We start from the raw sequence: 21109 nt of genomic DNA on the forward strand, positions 1-21109 counted from the left end.
ATGTCGCGGCTAAACTAGTCCACTAATTTCAAATCCTTTCTAGGCCCAAGTTCAGAGATGCATAAAGATGATCTTGACCCAAGGAATTCGACTAAAACCTTCTAGAAAGATGGATTCACCAAACCCTAGGTATCCACCTTGGGTGAATTAACTAGCCCACAAAATTCTAAATCCATCCTAAGCTTTAGTTCATGATTACAATTAGAGGTATTTGACCAAAGGGATTCACTTGTATTCACCTAGAAAAGGAGATCGACCCAACCCTAGCTTGTTTACCTTGAATAGGCTCCTCCCCCACGAAGAACTTGAGATTCCACGTCACCCTGGGGAGGAACTCATGGAGAAGATGATCCTCCACCAATTTGAAGCTCTCCCCGGCCTTGGATTGAGTGGAAATGGGGGATTTTTTGGAAGAGAGGGTTTGGGGAGAGGGGAGCTCGGGGAGGGAGCATGAGGGAGGTGGGTGAGGGCGTGATCTGGTGAGGAAGAGAGAGAGAGAGAGAGGTTTAAATGATGTGGGCCCAAACAAAACGGTTGAATCAGTTCAACCGGTCAGACCGGTTGCCCCGACCGGTCGGACCGGTCTGGCCCAAGCTGACAGAAATTTTGCTATCTCATGGTTTGTGGTTTAAACTCGGAACTAATGACCCTGATTACATTTAATTAGTGTTGATTAACATCTGGGTGTTACAATCCTACCCCCTAAAAGAAATCTCGTCCCGAGATTTACGACGCGAATTCAACTTGAAAAGGAAATTGGTGGAGTTAATTGGGTACCTTGGTGAGTAGCCAAAAACTCCGGATACTTGGATTTAAGAAATTCTTCGGTCTCCCATGTGGCTTCTCGCTCGGAATGATTGCTCCATTGCACCTTATAAAAATTATTAGTTTGAGTCCGAGTAACCCGAGTCTTGTGATCCACAATTTTGATCGAATGTTCTGGATAGACAAGATCAGGCTCCAACTGTAAACCGTCCATGTCAACCACCTTAGTTGGAACCCGGAGGCATTTCTTGAGTTGGGAAACATGAAAAATTGTGGACCGCCGATAAATGTGGGGGAAGCTCCACACGATATGCCACCGGCCCACAACGCTCAATAATAGAAAAAGGCCCAACATAGCGGGGTGTCAGCTTACCTCTCATGCCAAACCGCTGCACACCTTTCATCGGAGATACCCGAAGGTAAACATGATCGCCCTCCTCAAACATGAGAGGCCGGCGTCTCTTATCTGCATACCCTTTTTGTCGGGATTGTGCCTCTTTTAAATTTGCTTGAATAAGGCGAACTTGTTCTTCAGCTTCAGTAACCATATCAGGTCCAAAGAAATTTCTTTCACCGGCTTCTGACCAATTTAATGGGGTTCTACATCTGCGCCCATATAATGCTTCAAAGGGAGCCATTCTGATGCTCTCTTGATAGCTATTGTTGTAAGAAAATTCTGCCAAAGGCAGACATTCATCCCATTTCTTACCATAGGAAAGTACACAGGCTCTAAGCATATCCTCCAGAATTTGATTCACCCTCTCTGTATGACCATCAGTCTAGGGATGATAGGTTGAACTGCGGATTAACGCGGCGTGGAAGTGTTCCCAGAACCGGGCAATAAACTGAGCGCCACAGTCTGAAATGATGGTACGGGGAATCCCATGAAGGCTCACAACACGGTCCATATATAGTTGAGCATATTGTTTGGCCGTAAAAATGACTTTCACAGGGAGAAAATGTGTAGATTTGGTGAGACGGTCTACAATAACCCGAATGGAGTCATACCCCTTTGAAGTTTTGGGTAAACCGACAATGAAGTCCATGCTGATGTCCTCCCATTTCCAGGATGGAATACTCAAGGGCTGTAAAGGGCCGGCTGATCTCAAGTGTCTCGCCTTAATCTTTCTGCAGGTGTCACACTCGGACACATATTTAGCAATTTCCTGTTTCATTCTCGTCCACCAGAAACACTGTCTAAGATATTGATACATTTTGTTCCTGCCAGGATGGATAGAATACCTAGAAAGGTGAGCCTCATCAAAAATATGCTTCTGAAGCTCCAAATTTTTAGGTACCACTAACCGATTCTTGAACCATAAAACACCCTTATTATCCTGGCGAAAACATGGAGACTTAGGGTCATTACCCGCAAGCCTTTATCTAATCTTTTCCATGCCGATGTCAATTTTCTGAGCAGCCACAATTTGATCCCAAAGTGTAGGTGTGAGGGTAATATTAGCAAGGGTGCCTTCCGATACAATGGACAGATTCAATTTCTCCATTTTCTGACACAAGGTTGCATGCACAACTGTGGCTGAGATGCAATTGCAACTTGCCTTGCGACTCAGTGCATCTGCAACGACGTTAGCCTTGCCCGGGTGATAATGAATCTCCAGATCGTAATCCTTAATTAACTCTAACCATCGTCTCTGGCGTAAATTCAACTCACTCTGAGTAAAAATATACTTTAGACTCTTGTGATCTGAGTATATATGCATAGGATTTCCCAGAAGATAGTGACGCTAGATCTTCAATGCATGCACCACTGCTGTTAGCTCCAAATCATGGGTGGCACAATTTTTCTCATGTCGCCTGAGGGCTCTGGAAGCATAATCAATCACCCTCTGGTCTTGCATGAGTACACAGCCGAGGCCCGTACCTGTTACATTTAGTAAATATCAAGGGACCGAATAATAGCCGGCTGAGTTAAACAGGAATGAGGACGTAGCCAAGACTCGTACCTGATGCATCACAATATACATCAAAAGGCCGAGTAATATCCGGCTGAGCCAAGACAGGGGCCGACGTCAGCAGCCTCCTTAGAGTCTGAAAAGCCTGCTCACATTTGTCGTCCCAATTAAATTTCACCTCTTTCTTAAGCAACTCCGTCATGGGCCTAGCAATTTTTGAGAACTCCGGAACAAAAGTCGGTAATACCTTGCTAGCCTAAGGAAACTCCGGATCTCCGGAACAGAGGTGGGGGCACTCCAATTCAGGACATCCTGAATCTTGCCAGGATTCACAGAAATGCCATCCTTCGAAATGACATGACCCATGAATTGGACTTCTTTGAGCCAGAAATCACATTTGCTAAACTTTGCATACAATTTGTACTCTCTAAGCCGCTGGAGAACAATGCGAAGATGCTCGGTATATTTTTCTTCATTCTTGGAATATATAAGAATGTTGTCAATGAAAACCACGACAAACTTATCCAGCTCAGGCATGAATACCGAGTTCATAAGGTACATGAAGTGAGCAGGGGCATTGGTTAGCCCAAAAGACATGATCAGATATTCATAGAGCCCATATCTGATAGAGAAAGCCGTCTTGGGAATATCCTCAGCTCGGATCTTGATCTGGTGATAGCCCGAGCGAAGATCGATTTTTGAGAATACCTTAGCCCCGACCAACTGATCAAATAGAATATCAATTCGGGGCAGAGGATATTTGTTCTTAATTGTGACGGCATTTAAGGGTCGATAGTCCACACAAATCTTGAGGCTCTGATCTTTCTTCTTGACAAAGAGTGCAGGACAACCCCACGGCGAAGTGCTAGGACGAATGTAGCCCTTATCAAGCAACTCCTGCAATTGCTTCTTTAGCTCTGCTAATTCATTAGGTGGCATCCGGTAAGGTCTCCGAGAAATTGGTGCCGTTCCCGGTTGCAACTCAATAGCAAATTCCACATTACGGTCCGGTGGTATTCTAGGTAAATACTCCGGAAAAATATCCGGGTACTCACATACCACTGGTATGTCAGCCAAATTTTTGCCCTCAACCTGATTGACATTAGGGATCAATGATCCATGGCCCACCAGATGCAAGGTCATAGGACCATAAATAGAGGATTTGATGTGCACGGAATGTGAAAGAGTGTCCAAAAGGACTCCCTGTTCTTCCAATCAATTCATACCAAGTATAAGATCCACTTTTTGAGTGGGTAGAACTATAGGGTGTGTGATAAATATTCTCCCTTTCAACTGCAGAGGTACCCTTCTGACAATTTGATTGGTAATTAATTGGCCCCCGGGCGAATGAATATTATACGGACTTGGCATGTTTTCTGCTTTCAACCCAAGCCTACATACACCTTCCTTGCTAATAAATATATGAGATGCCTCTGAATCGAATAATACTTTAACGGATTGATCATTTACTGAGAACGTACCCGTCATCACTAGAGCTCCCTCTGGGATACCCTCGAGGGTGGTGTAGTGCACTTGCCCCCGCTTGAAATGAGCCACATGCTGCTTCTGACTCTGCTGACCGGACTGCTGGCCCTGCTTTGGTGGCATCGGGCAGTACCGTGCAAAGTGTCCCGGCTGCCCACAATTGTAGCATGGAAACAAATTTGGGCGCACCCCCTGCTGCTGCACCCAAACCTTCTGCTCACTTTGCTGAGGAACAGGAGGCCTGACTGTCCCCGATGGTTGTGTATACTGAGGTGGTCGATACCCCCACTGCTGCTGTGGCTGGTGCTGAAAGGCGGCTCTCTGTGGGCCCGACTGTACCAAACGAAACCTCTGGGGAGTGCTGTTGGAAGATCCGGCTGCCGGCGCTTTTCTCTTTTTCTCGGCCTTATGAGCTAGGTGGGCATCCTCCTGAATTATAGCCCCATTGACTAGCTCGCTGAAACTGTCAAACTTGATTATCGCCAGGCGATCTTGGAGCTTGCTGCTAAGCCCCTGCCTGAAGCAAGCCTGCTTCTTCTCATCGGTGTCTACATGATACCCCGCATATTGTGATAGGGTGTTGAAAGCCTGGGAATACTGTAGCACACTGTTATTGCCCTGCTTCAGGGCCAAGAACTCGGCGAGCTTCCTGCGAATGACTCCTGCAGGGATATGATGTGCCCTGAATGCTTCTTTAAACTGTGCCCAGGTGAACCGAGTATCTTCAGGGAACATGGCCACATGATTGGCTCACCATGTGCGTGAAGGGCCCCTAAGCTGCTGGGCTGCAAATTCTGCCTTGTCGTTGTCTTTATAGGGGTGCAGAGTAAACTTGGACTCTATGGTCCTGAGCCAGCTGTTCGCTTCCAATGGCTCATCCGCTTTATGAAAAAGCGGTGGCTGAGTATTCAGAAATTGCTCATAACCAGGGATAGGTGGCTGGTGGTGATGTTCAGGCCGCGGCGCTCTGCCCTGCTGCACAAGCTCGCAGAGGAGTGCCGTCTGCTCGTCGCGTCCGGTGAGCATGGCCGCAATGGCTTGAGCCAAATCAGGAGGGTTCGGTGGGTCCACCATTCTGCATTTCAACCATGATTGGATTAGTTACATATCTTGATTACATAAAATAATCTCGACAGTGACTAAGATCCGAATCATGAAAGAAATTGCAGAAAATAAATTATTTAAACACATTGCAGCAGTCTCTGTCTGTGCTCAACCGGTCGGACCGGTGAAACTAACCGGTCAGACCGGTCTGCATAGCACTGTGCGGCTTAAGTGCATGGCACTGTGTGGCTCGACGTGTGACAACCGGTCAGACCGGTGGCCAAAACCGGTCAGACTGGTCACCACCCGGAATATAACTACCAAGCTAAAGCTATGTACCAACCCCACTTAAACCAAATCTTCAATGCAAAGTTGAAAATACTAATGCCATGATGCATAATATGATGCATGAGTCCCTAAACCAACTTCCTTATGCAACCGGAAGAAAAATATAATCTGCATGATGCATGATCGTCCCGCGCCAACCTCACAACCAAAACTAAGCATCTACCTCGACTCCAACATAAACTATATATAGGGCTTACTACGAACAAACCCAACCACATCGCTAAACAACTTTTATCCTAAATTAGAAATCCATTTTTTTAATTTGTAATATCTAAAAATTAGTCATGCTTGTACCACCCCCGATGTGTTTCGGCTCTGATACCAGCTGTGACGGAACCGCCAAATTAAAACTCTAAATTAAGCATAATGGCCGTTATTTGAACACATTGGGCGCATTAGCTTAATGGTTTAATTTGACAGTCCTTTCTCAACCCATGGCCCGATCGAAACAACACCGGTAGTCCCACGCGAAGGCGGGCGCAGATGGTACAAGCATGACAAATACTTGAAAATATAACAACACGACATAGGATAATACATAACTTTTTACAAACCAAGTTCAATACCATAGTTTTACAACCTGTTTTAAATACAAACCTAATTTATAAGTCTTACAACTATTAAAGCTAGAATTTACACTGAGTAATAGACTATGCTACACTACTGCCCACAATCTGCCTCAACGCCACCGGTCAGACCGGTTAGCCTAACCGGTCAGACTGGCCTGTATGGTCGCCCCTAGGGACTACCGGTCAGACCAGTCCTCAGACCGGTCTAAACAGAACAGAGAGGCTGCACACACCGCCCTCAAGCGTGCAACTAGCCGCCTCCCTAATCTACGGGTCTCACTCCACTACCTTCCAATCCTCTGTGTCCCGGCGGATGAACTTGACACAGCAGGGACAGAAGTCGACATCTGGTTGACCTGAAATAAAAATTGGTGGCAACAAACCCTGAGCAACTAACACTCAGCAAGACTTACCCGACCAGTGGGTATACTTAGTCCACATACCTAGACATGCAAGACATTTGGCTGGTGGTTTATTTTGCAGAAAAGCGACTAAGGTAGTTCCTTATTTTCATTTTTTTAGCTCCAATTTCTATATAGCTCGAACTACAGGACCGCCCCACCATCATATGGTCAGCCAAGCTCAACGTGAGACCACCAAAAAATAAACACATGCATCCCCGTTTCTCCGTGACTACTCGACTACCCAGGAGGTGAGATGGAGTCCTGTACTTTTGAGGTGAGGCAGTACTCGGCATACCGATTTCGACTACCTACTACTCTCGGCATACGGTTAGTACAATTCAAACATGATCAGCAGGGCTAACAACGGTACGGTCCTTAACCGACACAGACGGGACTAAGACACCCAGGAACCCTGTCCTGCTGCCATATCTATATATCCTCATCATTTCCCATCCGGTCTCAATTCTCCATTCTTTCCATATCAAATTCACAACTCATGTACTGGAATATGAATATATCTTGTATCTCGCGAGTAACCGGGAATTACTCGACTTCTAAATATTCTATATCTCGCGAGTGACAAGAAATCACTCGACTTCTACCGAGAACCATTAAGCATAGCATTTCTATCGTCCTATACATACTAGTGTAACTCAAGAAAACCTATGAATCATGCAACTAGGGTTCCAAACAATTCCTAAACTTAATGCACAAGTAATAGAGATATATATAGGTGTCGTAATTTGAAATAATAGGACGTGCATCGGGGCTTGTCTTGAGTCTGCTGCTCAGCACTAGGGTCAGTTGGGCCTTGAGCCAACTCCCCACGAACCTCCTGTGGTGGGCTTGCTTCTGCGGCTCCTGTTGCTCCGCAACCACCTCGTACACCACCTCCTCCGCTGCGGCTGCTACATGTATGCATATGCATGTGATATGAGGAATGCAGGCATGATTTACAAAAAAATATAAGTAGCCAATAACCAAATTAGTTTCTAACTATTTGCACCAACGACCCCGTATTTAACCCCCCTTAGCCAAAGCCCCACCGGTAAGACCGGTCCACCCGACCGGTCAGACCGGTCCCATACAACCCAAACATGATACCGGTCAGACCGGTCCTCTCCAGATAAAAACTAGACTCCATGTCGCGGCTAAACTAGTCCACCAATTTTAAATTCTTTCTAGGCCCAAGTTCAGAGATGCATAAAGATGATCTTGACCCAAGGAATTCGACTAAAACCTTCTAGAAAGATGGATTCACCCAACCCTAGGTAAGATACCTTGGGTGAATTAACTAGCCCACAAAATTCTAAATCCCTCCTAAGTTTTAGTTCATGATTACAATTAGAGGTATTTGACCAAAGGGATTCACTTGTATTCACCTAGAAAAGGAGATCGACCCAACCCTATCTTGTTTACCTTAAATGGGCTCCTCCCCCACGAAGAACTTGAGATTCCATGTCACCCCGGGGAGGAACTCATGGAGAAGATGATCCTCCACCGATTTGAAGCTCTCCCCGGCCTTGGATTGGGTGGAAATGGGGGATTTTTTGGAAGAGAGGGTTTGGGGAGAGGGGAGCTCGGTGAGGGAGCTGAGGGAGGTGGGTGAGGACATGATCTGGTGACGGAGAGAGATGTTTAAATGATGTGGGCCCAAATAAAACGGTTGAATCAGTTCAACTGGTCAGACCGGTTGTCCTGACCGGTTAGACTGGTCTGGCCCAAGCTGACAGAAATTTTGCTATCTCATGATTTGTGGTTTAAACTCGGAACTAATGACCCTGATCACAATTAATTAGTGTTGATTAACATCTGGGTGTTAAAACCCTGCTAAGCCAAACTAGGGCGCTCGCGAATCCTCGCGAACCTGTGCGTCTCCTTCGCCTCTCCGCCACCCTCTTTCTCGCCTGCGCTCAGCCTGCAGCATGACCCGCCGCCCTCCGCCGACCGCTCGACCGCCTGCCGGCTTCGCATCGATGGCCACAGACCTTGTCCGCGTGGCCCCGCTCCCCAATCGATTCTCCCGAGATTCCATCCCCTCCGCCCTACCGGCCTCCCTCCTCCCCCCACCTGCCGTACCGTGCCGCCCGCATCCCTATCCTCTGGCTAGTGGACAGAGACAAGACAAAGCCCGTGTGAGGCTGTGCCGCCCACACCTCCCTGGCATCATTGGCATGCCGCTGCTATCCTCACCCTGGGCTAATCTAGCAGCGCTCCTCGACCACCACGAGCAAAGGCCCCTCTAATTCCCGCATCACTGAGGTCCACATCATCGGTTGTCGGTAAGGCATCTTCCTCAACTCAGCACAGCTGCGGAGTTTCCGCTCCTTCCATCTCTCATACAAAGCAGATCAGCAGGGGAGCTACAGCTCCGTTCCAAGCAATCTCATGGGTGGTCCTTGGTGTTCCTTCTCAACAAACGCAGCACACCTACTGCTCCTACCCTCTCAAGTACACGCAGATCGCAAGGGGAGCTACAACTCCATTGCAAGCAATCCCATGGGTGTTGTGGTCTCCTCTGTAATGCCCCCTAGATTCATTCTCCTCTCCCTCTTCCTTCAATAGATTTTAAGGTCACCAAGATGTAGGGTTTGAGAATGGGGAGTTTTTTTTTCAAATGCCATAGAGTTGAGTGGAATTTGTGCAAAGTGAGTTAGTTATGATACAAATAGATTAATCCTATTGTTTTAGAGTTCAATCGGTTACCTTTTGAAACCAATTGTATAGGCAAATATGGGAACACTCGTGGCCTCTTCATATGCAGAGGCACCCCCACCCCCACCCAAATCAATATTCAGGATTTAAATGCATGTGCTATTTTATCTATACTATAAAGAACTTTAATTTTTGAAGTCACCATCCACCTAAAAATTTCCTATCCACCCCTCACATCCCCCCTGCTGTCCCCATCTAGAAGAAGCATGGACAAGGAATCTATTTATACTCTTAAGAACCTTAACTTTTGAAGTCACCATCCACCTAAAAATTTCCTACCCACCCCTCACATTCCCCCTTGCTGTCCCCACCTAGAAGAAACATGGACAAGGAATCTATCTATACTATAAATAACCTTAACTTTTGAAGTCACCATCCACCTAAAAATTTCCTACCCACCCCTCACATTCCCCCTTGCTGTCTCCACCTGGAAGAAACATGGACAAGGAAATCTAGAAGATCAAGGAAAAAAAAGAGTGTTTCTAAAATGTTTCCCAGACTTTGGCCCAAATTTTTTGACCGTTGGGAGCCCTACCCACCGCGCGTACGCGCCCAGGATTCACGCTGGTCCCTGCGTGAGGCGCCCTCCGCAGCCAGCCGCACCGCCCGGATTGACGCTGTTCCCTGCGTGAGGCTGCCTCCCGCGCATGTTCTGATGGATGGAAAGGAATCAAATCAGCTCTGCAAAGTCTGCATGCATGTTTCCATGTTTAACTAGCCACACGCATGCAAATCAGCCACGAGTTTCCTGCGCCTTGCATCTTGCCTACGGCGCCGCCTCCGACGACGCGTCCTCCCGACAGAGCAGCGCACGCAACCAGTCCGACGACGACGCTCACTTCGACGTGGCTACCTCCGACACCGCTGCCTGCTCTCCGGCCGCACGGCCGCAGCACGCCGTAGCTGCTCCCCAGGCTGTGTTGCTCCGTGTTCGCTCATCTGGAACCGCAGCCGCTTCATGGTGAGGCAAGCGACAAGGCACACTACGAGTCTGCAGTAAGGTATGTGAGCCATCCAATGATCTTAACCGGCAAAGCTCCTAACGCTAGCTAGCTATTACGTACGTGTACATATTGAACTGTTGCTTGCAGCAGTTTGTGCAGTTCCTAGTCGTGGTCGCCATCCTTGCCACCGGGCGGCGCTGGACGTGAGGCACAGACCCTGCGTGAGGCGAAGCCGCGCCTTGCCGCGCCGCCGAGTTGCTGCGCTGCCGAAGCCGCCAGCGCCGCGCCGCCGAGTTGCCGCGCCGCCGAAGCCGCCAACACCCCGATCCTCTACACGACGCCGCAAGCCGCGTTGCCGCGCCGCCGATCACCCACGATCCTCTACACGCCGCCGCAAGCCGCGTTGCCGCGACGCCGAACACCCACGATCCTCGATCACCCACTTTCCTCCACGCGCGCGTCCGTCTCCCATAGACGCCGCCGACGCCGCCTGTTTTCCTCGAGGGTAGAGAAAGGTCGCCGTTTCGTCAGGAGCGAGGAGAACGTAAGTGGTGCATGTTCGTGCACCAATGGATCGCCGGCGGCCACTGACGGATGTTTCCAACAGTGCTCCGGACGTATCTTTGGCACCAACCAAGCGGAAAAGAACAGGTAACGTGTATTCAATGTTTTGCACAGAATCTCATTTTTTATTTGGTGTTTGTGATGACGCTGCATGTTATTTGCAGGTGAAGATGGACTCGAGAACATTGATCCTAATGAACGGAATCGACAAAGCAGGAGGGAAAGGAACGCCGCCATGACAGAAGAAGACAAGGAAAAAAGACGTGCAAAAGATCGTGAAAGACATGCAGGGTCTCCGTGTGTTACAGGTCCTACATCTGTTGGTACAAAAAAAACTGCTGCCAGTAAATATGCTGACTTGCCGGAGGAAGAGAAGGAGAAAAGGCGTGCAAAGGCAAGAGAGTATTATTATCGCAAGAAATATCTGGTAGAGCCTGATCCTATTTTGCCACCAAATGCCTCCGTCGGGAATTCAACACAATCAACAATTGCCGGGCCCGCAACCTGTCATACAGGTAATGGGAATATATGTTGCTTAGTTGAGCGTTGTTCGTTTGATAAATTTTCTTCATTTGAGTTCTAACTAATCGGGACGGCACTTAACCAATTTAAGCACCGCAAGAGATTACGCCAGAGGATCGTATCAGGAACATGGATATGGAACGGTATAGCCGACTTTCAGCAGAAAAAAGACATGCGAAAATTACAAATTCTCTACAGAATCGTCAAATGAGGAACATGAACAAGCAAGGTATTGGTAATTTAAATTTTAAATCTGTGAAATTGCATGCAAAACACTCCTTAGTATTATTTAATTTCAGGAGATCCGCTTATCACCCCGGTGGTCCACCCTTCCTTGCAAAGTACAGTTACACAGGTTAAAACACGTTCGCACTGCATGGGTTCAAGTAATGGTAGGCAAATTATGATACCTTGGTTTGTACGGATAGAATTTCTATATAGACCTTAGAATGTAATATTATTTAATTTGTGAGCATTGAAATTTTTCAGATATCGCTGGTTTTCAGAGATATTCTATGGTCTTCAAAATGAAGGTATCTCATATGATGTATCCATTTTTAGTGTAGATGTTGTTGGTTATCACTAATACATTATAAATTCAAAGGGCCAATCTGATTGGTTTTTTTTACTTAATGGAACTTTAATCGTTCGCAGTGACATCGGAGTCCATCATAAATGGGATATGAGTTGGAAATTAAATTCTGGCGACATGGTGCGAAGATTCTGCATCATTAAATTTTTATAATATGTATGTTAGATGTGGCATTCATATGTGGATTTTCTGAAAAAAATATGTGCTACAATCAAGATATGACCAATGCAAATATTTTATTCTTACCTTTACCCTCCTATATAATTCTTGCGATGTCATTAATGGGTTGCATGTATGTATGGTCATGTCCATATAATTTGTATATCTCAAAATTTTTATTTTGGGTAAATTTGTATCGAACAATGTACTAAATATTGTATCCACAAACTAATGGTAGATGTGGCTATGAATACATTTTTTTGTAACATAATTCTTTTATTTGGTTTTTCTAAAACACGTGCGTGCCGCACGTGCACCTTACTAGTAGATGAAAATAATCCAATCATTGGTCTTCGTATCTTCTCATATGCCATCGTTCATGAAATGGGAACAATCATGTATATGTCCAAAGTTGGTTCAAGAAATATAAATTCTAAAGTTGGTTCAAAAAATGTATAGTTCCAAAATTGGTTCAAGAAATGTATAATACACACCGAGGCACCTTATTTGACCCTGTCATGCAAAAAGAGCACAATGCATATTTGATTTGACAATATTTATGAGGCTTCCATATATGTCATGTAGCTGGAGTTTACGCTCCAAACACCTAACTTGCCAATTACAGAAACATGTATCTTTGTTCCAAATAGAAAAAAATTTGCATCTGTCAAGTTTATAATAACCAGAGAACTATAAATTAAGCTCTGTACTCTGTAGCCAAATAACATACATCAACTACAAAGAAGGTTGCATATTTAAGTATAATTCATCTTTACAACCTTATATAAAGACCCACATACAAATTCAATGTGTAACTGAAGAGGTCCTTTTCTTCCACCTTAATGTCTCTTCTCAAACTTTTGAAGTCGAGTTCAAAGCCTAAACATTTTATTTGAACTGAAGAGGCCATCTACATTAGCACTTTTAGTCTTAGTATGAAGTATGATTCCTTTCACTTGCAATAAAGTGTTGAATCACATTCAGAAGTTACAGCCATGTACATATGCATCACTGTGGTTTTGGACTTCTGTGTAACATCAACGATACACATTTCAACTAGAAGCAATTGCTTGCCTCCTAAACAATATTGATTGTTGTTGTCCTGTGATTGGTTAACATGTTCTACATTAGTTGAGACATCTGCCTGTCGTGCACAATGACAAAGTCATCCCACTTCTGAACAAATGGCTGTGGACAAAGGAAAAGCAATTGCTGCTGATGGTGAGGGCATAGAAAACTATTAGGTAACAGCTCTGCTTCTCGTCTATAGTTTGCATATTCCCTACTCTTTTCAATTTCATCTTTTTTTTTGAAAAAGTAATTATGAATTTAGCTTAACTCTACCATTTTATTTTATACTTAATGACCTGTACTGACAACCTGTATTGCAAACTAAATGTATAAAACTTTGCCTTCATGGCTATTGTTGTGTGCCACTTTAATCCTTTCTCCATTTATTTTCTGGTCCCAACAACCTACTTCCATATCTTGATTGTTTAGAGCAGTCACTGTTGCACCAACAGACACAGTGTTAGAACATCAAAAAAAGATTCTGAATTAGACTTTATCTACACCTATATCGCATCCTTACAATATATATACAGAGAGAATACAACCACTGTTTCCTCTGCTTTGTTATATTCTTACATTCCATATCCAGGGTCACTCTATTGCAATACCAGATACAACACCTATATCGCAATAACAACTAGAAAATAGCAAAGATTGTCTACATGAGAAAAATGGTCTTTGCTTCCGATGAAAGCACCTGGCACGTTGATACTTCAATTCTTCTTATGATATGCTGCCTTGATCTTGACATTTGCAGGTTCTGTGATCCCCTTACATGTGTGCTCCTCCACCTGATGTCGTTGTGCCTCAGGTAAGCATCCACACCCCAGAAAATTGCTCTGCTTTGCTCATACAAAAAAAATGTACGAGTTACACTCCTGAATTTGACCTATCCTAATAGAACTGAAACCCAAGTCAAGACAAATTTTTTACAACTGGAGAACATGATATAAGATCATAACTCGTATCAGTTTTCAAACTTGACTCAGGATGCCAAGCACTGGAGCCTCCAGAACCATGGGCATGGGCGCCAGCGAACACGAGCTGGGACGAGCAAGACAGTCCGCCACACAAGGACCCATTGCGTGATTCTCTGAAAGATGTTCCTGCTTCAGTAGTTCAGATCTCCAGCATACTTATTTATTTATTTTGTAAAAAGGGACCATGAAGTTGAAGTGCTCATATGACGATAATATGCCCTTGGACCTCCTAAGGCCTAAGCTAATATCTGAATGTACCACCAGAAGTGCCAATGCGAATGAATTAGACCACCACAACTGCGTCGCCCTCGTACGAAAGTTACGATGGCTTCTCTACATGCATGCAAGTGAATGAATAATATTCATGTGTCTACCTTTTAAATTATTCAATTAAAACACATGGAGTGTTACCACATAAAAGTAGTTCACCTAAACATAGTACCATTAGCCAGTCACCGAAGGGTAGAGCGCGCCAAAGGCGCGCCAGAATTTCTACTACTTGTCAGGCCCGGTCCTGAGTTTTTGGTGGTCCGGGGCGTAACTAAAAATAGAGGTCCCCCTAACAATACTATGAACTAATAATAACAATAACAGTAGTAGTCAAAAACACTTTAAAGTGTCCAAAGCAACATTTATATCATACAATTTATACATATTAGCTTAAAATTTCTTTTAGCATTTCTCAATGCGAAATCATCGATGATGGCATTAGTGTTGATCTACCAATAATTTATTCTCAATGCATAAAGTGGCCAAACCATTTAACTTTTTTTGAGATATTACAGACCTGAAATAATTCTTCAATAGTTTTAACTTTGATGGGTGTCTTCTAGATGACATGAGGGCTCTGAAATTTTCAAAAAGATAATTATCAAACGTAGATATAGAGGGTAGATGCTAACAGATGAATTCTGACTTCAAAGACGAAGGATCAATGAAGGGGCTAGTATCAGTCTATCATATGATTTACAAGTTACGGGCAGTGAGATTGGAATCCAATTAGGGTGAGTGAATGAACAACGACAATGAGAATTCAAGGAATCGATGAGTCGGTAGCGTGGTACGCAATTACCAATTAGACAAGCATGACTACGTGATTAGCTTGTAGGCCTTCTGCGTTGCTTCTTACTTGTCGTGTGAACCTAACCCATTTACAAGTATACTATATATGTATGCGTGTTACCTTGGGAGGCCCCTACGTTTTGGGGGCCTGGGGCGGCTGCACAGCTCGACCCCCCCTCAGGGCCGGGCCTGGTACTTGTCTAAGGAAGAAGAAAAGAACAAATCGGCTTATAAATAAGGAGGAAGTCTATTTCTGATAGATTTTAATTGTTTTTTTTGCACAAGTTCTTGTTTAATCCCAAATTTTGTGTGACTACAATGATGAAATAATCCGATTTTATTTCTGATAGATCTTTCTTATGTATACGGTGTAGTAGCATATAAGAATGGCAATGGGTCGGGTTCGGATCGGGTGGAGTCTCCGTGCACCCGAACCCGAAACCCGAAATCGAAACTCGAACCCAAACCCGAAACTAATTCGGGTGGAAATCCATCACCAAAACCAAACCCGCGGATACCCGAAACCCGAATGGATACCCGAAACCCGCAGATAAATATACACATATTCACATGTATAAACAAGAGGCAACAAATAATAAATATTTTTATGACTCAACTTTCAATAAATTTAATAGTCTAAGTAAACAAATTATCATTAACATATTATAAAACATGAGTTTTAATTCCAAATAATTTATTTCGGATATCTATTGGATATCCACGGGTGGAAACCAAAACCCGAAACCGAACCCGAAACCAAACCCAAACCCAAACCCGAACCTGAAAACTGTGGGCGAAAAACCAACATCAAACTCGAAAAACCGAAACCCGCACCGAACCCGATCTTGTAGGAGCATATGAGATTTCTTTCCCACCATCGTCTGTCTCGCGTAACCCGTTGAAACCAGACCAACCTGTACCGTACCACAAAACCTCTGGAAACTTGGCGACAAAATCCTCCCCATTTCTAAGTTCAAAAAAAAAAATCCTCCCCATTTCTTGCTGGACCAAGGGCCAAAACCGATACCCATTCCCCCCAGTTCTCCAGATTCGCTGTTGCCTGGATTGGTTCTCTTCATCTTGGAGAATACACAAGGGGAGGGCGCTTCAGCGCGCAATCCCTTGGCTTCCCATACCAGTTCTTCCATCGGATTTCGCTATTGCTGACTGAGCCGCGCAAGAAATGTTGGCCAGCCATGGGCGGTGGTGAAGACGGGGGATCGTGCAATCTGCTCCAAGTTCTTTTTGGTAGGGGGCATTTTCTTTCGTAAACAAAGATTTCAGAGCGGATCGAACTCCGGCTCCATTTCGTTCAAGTTTTCACATCTTTGGTCATAATTCATTTTGGGTTGGATTATGTGGAGGAATGCGAATTTATTTGTTTATCAGGGTGTACAGTTTTGTGGTACTGTAGACATCTGAGAGTTGTTGCAGCAAGTTCGCTGCCATATCATTTTTCCATAGTCAAGTTTGCTTTACTGCAACTGGATTAGGATTTAGGTACATAGCAGCACTTTATGGCATATAATATGGTTTTAGTTGTTCCTGGTGCTGCATTTGCTTGACGTCTTTCCCCCCAATTTCAGAGGGTGCTGTAGCTGGAGGAGCTGCTGGTGTTGTTGTCGAAACAGCTTTATACCCTATTGATACAATAAAGACGAGGCTTCAGGTCAGTTGATTACATATTTACATGGAGTGCCCTTATGTTCAGCTTATTCTGCAAATAACCCATACTTATATGCATGGTAAAATACATATCTTTGGCGCTGATTAACTCACTTGGTTTAGTGACTTTAGACCAATGTGTCTCCACAATCTTGTTCTTGAAGCAACAATGCATTGTCTTCCTGATGTGCTTGTGACGTCCATAAGAATCCTATCTGTTGGTGAAGCAGCACTGCTTGTTTCAATTTTTATCTGCTGATGAACCATGTTCTTGAATAAGGTTCATAGATTCATTTTGTGAGAATTTTTCTCCTCTCTGTATAGGCTGCTCAAGGCGGAAGTAAAATTCAATGGAAAGGCTTGTATGCTGGGTTAGGTGGAAATATCATGGGTGTTCTTCCGTGAGTATTTACTAAATTATGCTGAAGACTGAAGAATAATAGGTTTCTTATACTAGTGTAGAGGTTGTTATCATGCTGTTGGAATACAAACTGAATTTGGGTATACCCCACTTCTGTTATAGTGTATTGCAGCAGGGCCTATTCTCATCTATTTCATGCTAATGTTGTACTATAATACATACCTATGTTATTGTTAGTTTTATTATTTTCCATATTGTTGAGGTGTTACTACTTACTAGTCCATGATCATATTTCCAAGGTTAATGCCTAGTTATATTCGTTACAAATATGCTATATATACCTGTATTGAGAATCTGAGACCATGATTATGTCATCATTATCAGTTTGTTTTTGCTGCATATCTCTGTTTCCATTTGTTTTCTCTGAGCAATGCCACATTTGTTACAGTGCTTCTGCAATATTTGTGGGAGTGTATGAACCAGCTAAAAGAAAACTACTGGAATTGCTTCCTGAAAATTTGAGTGCTATTGCTCATTTGGTAAGTCAGCTTAAAAAGTATCTATCATAGCCTTATTAATTTCTTTAATTTCGAGTATTTGAAATTGCTTAGAGCAAATGAATGAGATATGCTTGAAAAAATAATACTATTATGCTATAACCTTTCTAACCATTTTTCTTTACAAATTACAATGGTTCTGTGTTCTGAAGAAATGTCCAACAGACTGCAGGGGCAATTGGTGGGGTTGCTTCTTCTCTTATTCGTGTTCCCACGGAGGTCAGTTTTATTTGTTTCTGCCCTTGGCACATTCAAATGTTGCTGAAATTTAAATTAGATTTCACTGGATTCAGGTGGTTAAGCAAAGAATGCAAATGAGTCAATTCAAGACTGCGCCTGATGCTGTTCGCCTTATTGTTGCTAAAGAAGGAATCAAGGGTCTTTATGCTGTATGTATCTTTTAATCATATGACAATTTTCTTTGTTCCACATTTTGTGGAATACTGACATCTATTAGGACCACCAATAGTTCTATTTTGCTGTCTAAATTCTAATCTCAGTGGATGATCAGTTTCACACACTTGTGTCTTTTGTTTGAAGGGCTATGGATCCTTTCTACTGCGAGATCTGCCATTTGATGCTATTCAATTTTGCATATATGAGCAGCTCCGAATCGGCTATCGATTAGCGGTACTTGTTTATGTTTAATGAATCTTATGTGTTGTGCATGAAGAAATCTATTTATCTTTTAAAGCAGCATGCCATGAGGAGTGATTAGGGCCTGAATGGAAGTTGAACCATTAGGATGAGAGAGAAAAAAAAACTAGTCGGAACTAATAAAATGAATCAAACTCTAGTAAGGGGAAGTAATATTATATGATCAATACCATAGCATTATGCTGCCCATGAACAAATGGAAGAGAAGACATTCAAAGTGAATGCACCTAAAATTCAAGATAAAACAGTCAAAGAAGATACTATAATAGAATTTATCATGGAAGTACTAGACCACAAAATCCATATATCATAGCAACTTAACTCCAGGACAAGTGTGGCCTTTCTATTGTTTCTGAATTTATCGCATTCATTGTGGACCTCTTTCTTTGTTGTTTCTAATTTATCTCCTCAAAAAAGTTCGGGGCTTCAAGGTGCCTCCAGTATTTGTAATTGTGGTTTGCTTCATTGCCAGTCTCCGGATTTCTAGAACACAGGATGTGTTGATTCCCACTGTTGTTTCCAGCAAGGCAACAAGCAGATGATAATTATTAGCAATAGGAACTGCTTTCCTCTATTTTTGTTTTATGGCTAGTTGGCTACATGCGGGATGTGGGAGTGATAGACTTTTATTATCACCTATCTTTGAGTTTTAGTGAGTTTAAACTGACTTGCCATAGTTAATTGCAAAAATATTGCTAGGTAAATGCAAACACATGACTAGCTATTGTTCCATAGCACCTGGAGCTGATATATCCTAGGATCTGTAGCACTTATTGACTGTATATTACCTTTCTTATGGATCCAGGCAAAGAGGGATTTGAAAGACGCAGAAAATGCAATTATTGGTGCTTTTGCTGGTACAACTGAACTTCCCTGCTAGGCTGGTTCCCTGTATATTCCAATTTGCTATTCCTTCCTATATTTTATCAAGCTTGTGCACCTTTGGTATCCTATAAGCATTTATATCAATATTTCTTTTCAAGTTTTCTTAGTTTTCCATGCGATTTTTCGTATCTCTTTCTTGCCAAAGTAACATTGGCTTTATCAAGTGTAATCCTCCTTTGTTTTGCAAACATGCAATCATTCTGTTGAGACACCAAAGCGACATGATAGAAGACAAGATAAATTCTAGATTGGCTTCTCAATGAGCTTTACCCATGTCTAAAAATTTAAACATCAGAAATTCCAGGCAAATCATAAAGCAATGGAGAAAACGCACATTACGACCTTCAAACTTTTTAAGCCTTCTAATTTGAACCTTGAATTACCAAACAATGTGTACTCTTCTACTGTGGCTACTGTCTGCACCAAAAGCCAAAATCCAGACTAGCTTTGCTGACATTGTATCAATGTGCTGGTGGTTTTTACATGTGGGTGCTGACTCCCCCACCAAACCAGCATATATAAGTATTTCCTTTCTAAATATTGCATTTCAAGAGCCAATGGCACTCTTGTTGCCGTACCCTTCTATTGTCCTATACTCCTATGCATGACGGTAGGTTTAATCTCCACTTCATATTGTCAGGTGCCATTACTGGTGCTCTAACAACGCCCCTCGATGTCATGAAGACAAGATTGATGATTCAGGTAGATCTTGTGGCTACAGGACATCCATTTTTGCGAATCACTGCTATACTTTATAGTCTCCTCTGCTTGCAGGGACAGGCAAACCAACATAGAGGATTCATAGACTGTGCTCAAACTATTCTGCGAGAGGAAGGCGCTGGCGCCTTCTTGAAGGTAAAACTTTTGCAACCGAAGTAGATCCAGTAACAAGAATTTACATGAGTCCACAATGACGGTGAGAAATGGCATTAAATTTTACATTCTGCTGCATTTCAAATACTATGTGGTCCATATTTGAAAATTTTCGCTCGTTACATGTCTCCTATCTCAATAAAGTACTCCATAGAATAGCTGGGCCGCACCTTTGAATATGCAGTTGCATATGCCGGGCAGGCAGGTGCAATTGGATTGATTTATATCATCCTGGTGGCAGGGTATCGAGCCAAGGGTGTTGTGGATCGGCATCGGCGGATCAATCTTCTTTGGCGTTCTGGAGAAAACAAAACCGGTTCTGGCTCAGAGGAGCCGCCGTAGGGATGCTAAGCTCAAACTTTAGAAGAGGGTGGGTGATAGATTACGGCATCATAAAAATTTCCATGGGGGAGTATGGCGCCCCGGTTCACATTCCATCATGTCCCATCTGAGGAACGTTGATTCGTCTCGCTTGAGCAAGAGTTCTTGGCTTTCCTTTGGGTTGAAAGTCTTCTTTCGGGGTGGTCACGGCTTTGAGAATTGAGATCATTCTGTTGAGCAGACACAATTGTGGAAGGTGGATTCTGTGGTGTCACAGAGAACGGCGTGTTGAGACCCACGTAAAAACTCGTAGCTCGTTGCCTCGCTTGGCTTGTAGCTTGCTCGGCTTGTTGTATTTTTTTGTAAAGAGCTGAACCAGATTTTTAGGTTCGTTGCTATAACGAGCTGCTCGCGAGCTAAACGAACTGAACAACGTGGCGGTCCACGCGGCCATGCCAGCCCAGCCCAAGGCTTCGAGCCAGCCTAACAGTTGCCCTTTATTGGAGTCAGGCGTCAGGCCCATTTCCTGAACGGCAAGGGGTGGCGGCGCTGGGCAGCGGCATGGCGCCGCAGATGTCCTTGAACGGCACCGGCCCGACGGCGGTGTCACCGCCGTCGGTAGTGGTGGTGGCAGCCATGCAAGCAAAGCTGCG

General features: G+C 43.9%; 1 protein-coding gene across 4 annotated transcripts; it reads left to right on the forward strand.

Moving 5' to 3' along the window:
• Nucleotides 1-16024: 16024 nt before the first annotated feature.
• LOC120668889 (probable S-adenosylmethionine carrier 2, chloroplastic) lies at nucleotides 16025-20792 on the forward strand. Of its 4 annotated transcripts, none has more exons than XM_039948713.1 (11): nucleotides 16027-16385; nucleotides 16724-16806; nucleotides 17127-17203; nucleotides 17612-17702; nucleotides 17886-17939; nucleotides 18014-18109; nucleotides 18261-18350; nucleotides 19183-19234; nucleotides 19903-19964; nucleotides 20037-20178; nucleotides 20377-20792. In XM_039948713.1, exons 1-10 carry the CDS (start codon nucleotides 16334-16336, stop codon nucleotides 20139-20141), a joined length of 762 nt encoding a protein of 253 aa, XP_039804647.1. In that variant the 5' UTR covers nucleotides 16027-16333; the 3' UTR covers nucleotides 20142-20178; nucleotides 20377-20792. The 4 variants fall into 4 exon arrangements, with proteins under 4 accessions (XP_039804640.1, XP_039804647.1, XP_039804626.1 ...); XM_039948692.1 differs by having other exon boundaries at nucleotides 16028-16385; nucleotides 20037-20117; XM_039948700.1 differs by lacking the exon at nucleotides 16027-16385 and adding an exon at nucleotides 16935-17019 and having other exon boundaries at nucleotides 16733-16806; nucleotides 20037-20117.
• Nucleotides 20793-21109: the final 317 nt, after the last annotated feature.

The sequence above is a fragment of the Panicum virgatum genome, chromosome 2K, assembly GCF_016808335.1.
Source record: "Panicum virgatum strain AP13 chromosome 2K, P.virgatum_v5, whole genome shotgun sequence".
NCBI classification, from domain to species: Eukaryota; Viridiplantae; Streptophyta; class Magnoliopsida; order Poales; family Poaceae; genus Panicum; species Panicum virgatum.